At 45.2% G+C, this 6,438-nt stretch overlaps 1 protein-coding gene across 1 annotated transcript; it reads left to right on the forward strand.

Annotated features, from left to right (window-relative positions):
* The first annotated feature begins 843 nt into the window (after positions 1 to 843).
* LOC138974618 (integumentary mucin C.1-like) lies at positions 844 to 4,884 on the forward strand. Its single transcript, XM_070347341.1, has 4 exons — positions 844 to 1,542; positions 3,000 to 3,148; positions 3,323 to 3,410; positions 4,792 to 4,884. Exons 1-4 carry the CDS (start codon positions 844 to 846, stop codon positions 4,882 to 4,884), a joined length of 1,029 nt encoding a protein of 342 aa, XP_070203442.1.
* The last annotated feature ends 1,554 nt before the right edge of the window (positions 4,885 to 6,438 follow it).

Below are 6,438 nucleotides of genomic sequence, written 5' to 3' on the forward strand. Positions count from 1 at the left end.
GAAATGCCTAATAGTTTTCTTCAGGGGACGCAACCGGCGTAAGGTACCAATCTGTACGTTTGTCACGGGAGGTAACTGGTGCCAAGTAGCCATCTTCATCTTCTCCAGTAAGCCGAATCTGAGCAGGAAACCCGCCTTCGTCTTGGTATGCAGTCCCTGTTAGGCGACCGTGCATATCATCATCTAACGCCACAACTTGCGTTGAGCTTCTAGCATGGCCTTCTCTAGGCGATCCAGTCGATGGAACGAAAGCATCATCTGCATGCTCTGCAGGGGACTCGCACTTTGATTGGGTGCTTGATGACGTCAGTCGGCTCACGTGCTGACTCCTGGGATTTGATTGGATGTTCCGCAAGGTGTGAGGGACCGAGGGAAGGGTGTAGTAGGTGTCGGAAGATGCTGGTTCGTTGTCTGTGCTGTAGCCTGGTAGCGGGGCAGGAGGTCTTCCCACGTTGAAAAGCGGATCTGAAAGCATTTCGACGTGTAATTCACATATAATGATTTTGTGTACTCCTACGCTGAACTGAAACGAAAAGAATAGATGCTGTTCAGAAATGAAAGAGTTGCTCCCCTTGCACGTGCAGCAAGGGCAAACAAAACCAGGTGAGAGTGAAGTCGAGCGATCGACTCGCCTCTTTTTCCTCCTCTTCTTCTTCTTCGAATTTTCTCCGTACATGGGCTGAAACTCCCACGTACTCTCGCGGGTTTTGCACAGGTGGGTTTCTACATGTATTGCCGTTTTTACCCCGCCATTAAGACAACCATACGTCGTTTAGAAAAATAATTTCCGATCTGTGTTTTGGACACCTTCCGCTCAATATTACGCTCCATTCGTACGAAAGTATGCACACTAGACTGCACAGATCACCGACCACGTGCACCACTCAAGCGACCTCACCGACCACGTGCACCACTCAAGCGACCTCACCGATCACGTGCACCACTCAAGCGACCTCACCGACCACGTGCACCACTCAAGCGACCTCACCGACCACGTGCACCACTCAAGCGACTTCACCGACCACGTGCACCACTCAAGCGACCTCACCGACCACGTGCACCACTCAAGCGACCTCACCGACCACGTGCACCACTCAAGCGACCTCACCGACCACGTGCACCACTCAAGCGACCTCACCGACCACGTGCACCACTCAAGCGACCTCACCGACCACGTGCACCACTCAAGCGACCTCACCGACCACGTGCACCACTCAAGCGGCCTCACCGACATGCACGTGCACCACTCAAGCGACCTCACCGACCACGTGCACCACTCAAGCGGCCTCACCGACCACGTGCACCACTCAAGCGGCCTCACCGACCACGTGCACCACTCAAGCGGCCTCACCGACCACGTGCACCACTCAAGCGGCCTCACCGACCACGTGCACCACTCAAGCGGCCTCACCGACCACGTGCACCACTCAAGCGGCCTCACCGACCACGTGCACCACTCAAGCGACCTCACCGACCACGAGCACCACTCAAGCGACCTCACCGACCACGTGCACCACTCAAGCGACCGGCGTGTCTCCACATGTGCTCGGCTATCAGTGTAGATATAAGCGTACATATCAGCATTGAATAGTAAGCTCTGATCTTCAACTAAAAGAGTTTTTGTTGACTATTTACATCAAAAGACGGTTGTGTTTTTGGTCTCAAACCTATCAAAAACGAATGACTGTTTTCAACTTTAGCAGGTTGACAACTATAAGATGTCCATCACGAAGTTCCCGTTGTACGAGGTTCTAATTGTATTTAGTTCGCTGGGTGGACTATCATTCAAGTAAAACCAAGCAGTACTTTTATCCTACCATCCCGAAGAAGGCATATTTTTGCTGCTGAAATATTGATAAAGATAGTACTAATCATCTGGTTATTGCTGTGTCCTCTTTTTGTTTGAAACCAAGTAGCCATTTCACACAAAAACGAAAAGCTTTTCTCTTCTTTGGCAGTTTGGACACAATGTAAGATGTGCATGTAGTCTTCCGATAAATTTCGAAGTGTACAGTGTACGTTATCCTCGGGCAATTATTTAAGTGAGATAAAACCCTTTACAATGTAAGCAGGCTGATTAGATATGTGTTATAGATGGCCCATCATACAAAACGAAGGGCTGTTTGGCATGTGGGGCACAATCTAAGATGTCCGTGTAACTGTCTCTCCCCGCGAGTTTCAAAGAGTACTTTATTCCCTTTAGGGACAATAATGTAAGTGAGATAAAGCCTTTTACATTGTAAGCAGGTCAATGAGATAAAATAAAAAGTGTTGTAGATGACCTACCCTTCAAAAACGAAGGACAGTTCTCCTCTGTAGAAGTTGAAGAACCATCTAATATTTCCATGTAGAAGTTCTCTTCTGACGAGTTTTGAAGTGAGCATTGCCCGCTGTGGTATCTCGGTTGTATTTCAAGGCTTTCTGGTATGGATGGTGTAACATCTGTGCCTAAAGTGAAGAAAACATGTCTTTGTTATGGCTTGAGGTTTTCTCTTCCTTTTCAAGGGATAATTCACAAATGCACTTTGCAGCTTCATTAAGCCGATGCTTGTTGAATTTGTTTGGCTGAATTCTGCACATAGCCACACACACACTTGGACATGCGGACGCACACACATACATTTATATACACACAAAGCAAGAACGCAGGGTCATTGTCCAAACAAAAAGTTCAGAATTTTTAATCTGTATAACATATGTCAAGTCTTGAACATAAGGTATTCTCTGTATTTTTGTCATTAAAACTCAACGACACAAACGTTTAATACTGCACTTATACCCCTGATTTGTTTGCGTTCATGTTACGCAAAATGTTTGTAATGTGTTTAACTCAAGACAATCGATCTGTGGGGTAGTTTTAAACTCTTTCCCCGCGAACAAAGAAAAACGCCTGTGAAACACACTGATTTATTACTTCAATTTTCATGGCGAAAGTTTCTTATTTAAAAATGTAAAGCTCATGAGTAGTCACATGACACGATTCCCAATGGATCCCACAGGAAGCTTTAATACTGCACAGTTTCAGAATTCTACTCACGCCGCTTCTTCAGGAAAACGATGACAGCAACATTGACGAGAAGAGCAATAAGCACCAGGACGACCAGAGGAACCACGATGACAGTGACGTCACGAAGAGAATCGTGTCCATGTGTAACAGTTCCTAGAATGTCTGGAGTAGTTTCGTCATGGGTCGATTGCTCGTCGCGAGTGTATGACGTCACAGCAAGTCGCGTCGTGCTCTCCTGCACACGTTCTGTCGTTTCTGGGACATCAAACACACCAAGACAACAACAAGAATAACCATAATTAGAACAAAAACAAGGACGAGAACATCAACGACAACAGCAACAACTACAATAACAACGACCACCACCATCATCACCACCACCATCACCACCACCACAACAACAGCAAGAACAAGAACAACAACAACAACAACAACAACAACAACATCAACAACAACCTTCTGGAGATCCTCGTCTGCTATTCAAATATATAAAAACAAAATCATAAAGTCCAGCACATCAATTTCTCTCTCTCTCTCTCCCTCCCTCCCTCGATCTCTCATCACTCTCTCTCTCTCTCTATTTCTCTCTCTCTCTATTTCCCTCTCTCTCTATTGCTGTCTGGCTCTCACACTTTCTCTCTCTCTATCTCTCTCTCTCTCTCTCTCTCTCTCTCTCTCTCTCTCTCTCTCTCTCTCTCTCTCTCTCTCTCTCTCTGGAAGAAAGATCTTACCAGGATGGAGAAGGCGAAGGTTAAAGGAGAGCCTGGAAGCATGTCCTGTGACACCATTCTGGGCTTCTATTCGCCATGACCCCTCATCGTCCTCACTCAGGTGCTTCAACACCACCACCATGCGTAGATAAGGAGGGGATCCGTCCATTGCCACTTCGCTGATGGTATTTATGGTATACATTAGCATAAAGGCATCAAGTCCTTCTACCTACAACTTTTCAGAGGCCCGGTGAAAACAGTTCGGCTAACATTCTAAGATCTGGCCAGACTTTTACGTGGGGCTAGACCATCCCTCGTCTTGGACATTTACCAAAATCAACACCCTTGAATGCTTTTTGTGCGGAATGAGTTTTTTGGATAAAAAATAATTTCACAGATTACCAATAGTGTCTGTTAAAAAACTAATTCATCCAAACAATTCTCACACTGCACAGAAAGGACCTCGGATGTTGATGTTTGGTACGTGTCAAAGTGGACTGATGGTCTTGTCCCATGTAAATTAAAGCATGGTCAGATCTGAAGTCGTGAGTGGAATAGTTTACACAAGAAGGCCAGTGCCTATGAGGTTCTAGATCAGCATTAATTTTAGAGAAGCATAAGTAGGTCGTTACACTGTGAAGTTGGTGTTAGCAAGTAGCATTTGAGGTATTAATTTAGCATCAACAGTGAGGGGAGATACTTATTCGATGGCGTTAGTGTTAGCATTTAATTATTACCGTTCGTACCAATGGCAGTATTAATTAGTCTTAAGCGTGAGGAGGTCGTTACACTGTTATGTTGGTGTTAGCAAATAGTATCAACATTTTTGACATTAAATTATAGCCTCACCATTACAGTAAAATTATCTGGTGACGTGCTAAGTGTTAGCAATAATTATCAGCATTTGCAGCACTAATTTAGCATTACCATGAACGGGTAAGAGAGAGAGAGAGAGAGAGAGAGAGAGAGAGAGAGAGAGAGAGAGAGAGAGAGAGAGAGAGAGAGAGAGAGAGAGAGAGAGAGAGAGAGAGATGTTTCTTTTTCAATCACCCATACCTGTCACTGCTGTTGCAGTTCATTCTCTTCTCAGCCCTCTCTTGTGCATTATTCAAACGTGTGATGAAACAAGACTGGATTGCCTTCGTGTATGACTTCACCTCGAAGTGAAGAGTAGTGTCCATCCCTAGGAAGGCAGTGAATGACTCTGGCTCATCGCGAGGGATGAATTCCAATGGACCTTTGAAAATAAAAGTCATATTCTTTGCCGTTGATACGATTCGGCTACCTATCTCAGATCCGGCCAGGCTTTCACATGGGATGAGGCCAGCTAGCCCTCCACTTGGACAACATACCGAAAATCAACAGTCTGTGGGTGCTTTTTGTGCTGAGTGGGGAATGTGTTGAGAATTAATTTCTTAAAGGCTATATCTAACAATCTGTGAAAGGAAGTCATGCAAATTCCATCCCCGCACAGGAAGCACTAAGTACTCTATTTGACAATTTTTAGACAAACTTTTCCTAAACGTTTTTGCTGACAAAAATATATATAACAAGAGGCGAAGCCATCAAGGCTCACGTGAGAAATCGACAAACAGTAACACAAACTCAATCACTCCGTCACACATACACACACACACACACACACACACACACACACACACACACACACACACACACACACACACACACACACACACATACACACACACACACACACACACACACACAGAAAGAGCATAGGTGAAACTGTGCAAGAAAGCGAGACACTAGATCTAGATCTGTCTGTCTGCATGTAGCCTACTTACAGGGACACGACTGCCAACAAGAGTCTCGGCCCGCTCAAAATAATAATAACCGAGACTTTCAGTACTTCCTTCGCGTGACGTCTACCCCTCTTACGTCATAATGTGACGTCAATGTAATGTGACGTCTTCAAATGTTAGAGTTTCTACCACAGACATACACACGCACAAACACACGCACACACACACACACGCACACACACACGCACGCACAGACAGACAAAGTTACGATCGCATAGGCTACACTTACGTGAGCCAAAAACCAAACCCACCGTACACGTCCATGCAATGAACGGTTTACTGTGACTTCGACAACCCCAGAGGCAGACTTGCTTCCACACTTACATTTCACCAACAGTGCAGCAGTTTTGCGTTCCTTCGTTCCTTCCACCTCACAGGTATACTGACCCGTGTCATCACACTTGGTCTGTCCCCCTGCTCTCAGCGAATGAGGTCGATATTTGGCCAACTCTGCCGCGACAACAACCTTCTGGTCCTTCTTCAGAAGAACTCTTTTTTGCGGGTTCCCATCCTCGAATTGGCAGACGGCTTGGAAGAAAGCCCCTTGGCCTACAACGTTGGGCTCTACGGGTGTGTAGTTGAAGTAGAACGTGTTGATCGTTGTGGGGTCTGCACATAACATTGAAGATAAGATCAGATAAGAAAATGGTGTTGTAAATTTGTTTTTGTGCATGATCTTATTAATTCAATGTCCTTTATTTCATGTTTACACAAGGATTTTGTTTCTTTAAACAATATAAGACAATATTGAATGCAACTACATTCAGATATATTGAATGCTACTGCAACTGCTTTATGAATGAAAGGGGGTTGGTTTCAGGCCAATCAGTGACTGTAAAACCCTCAAAGGCAAGTATAATTTTTGGTATGTGTCCAAGTCGAAGGATGGCCTTATAAA

This window comes from Littorina saxatilis, linkage group LG8, assembly GCF_037325665.1.
Source record: "Littorina saxatilis isolate snail1 linkage group LG8, US_GU_Lsax_2.0, whole genome shotgun sequence".
NCBI lineage: Eukaryota > Metazoa > Mollusca > Gastropoda > Littorinimorpha > Littorinidae > Littorina > Littorina saxatilis.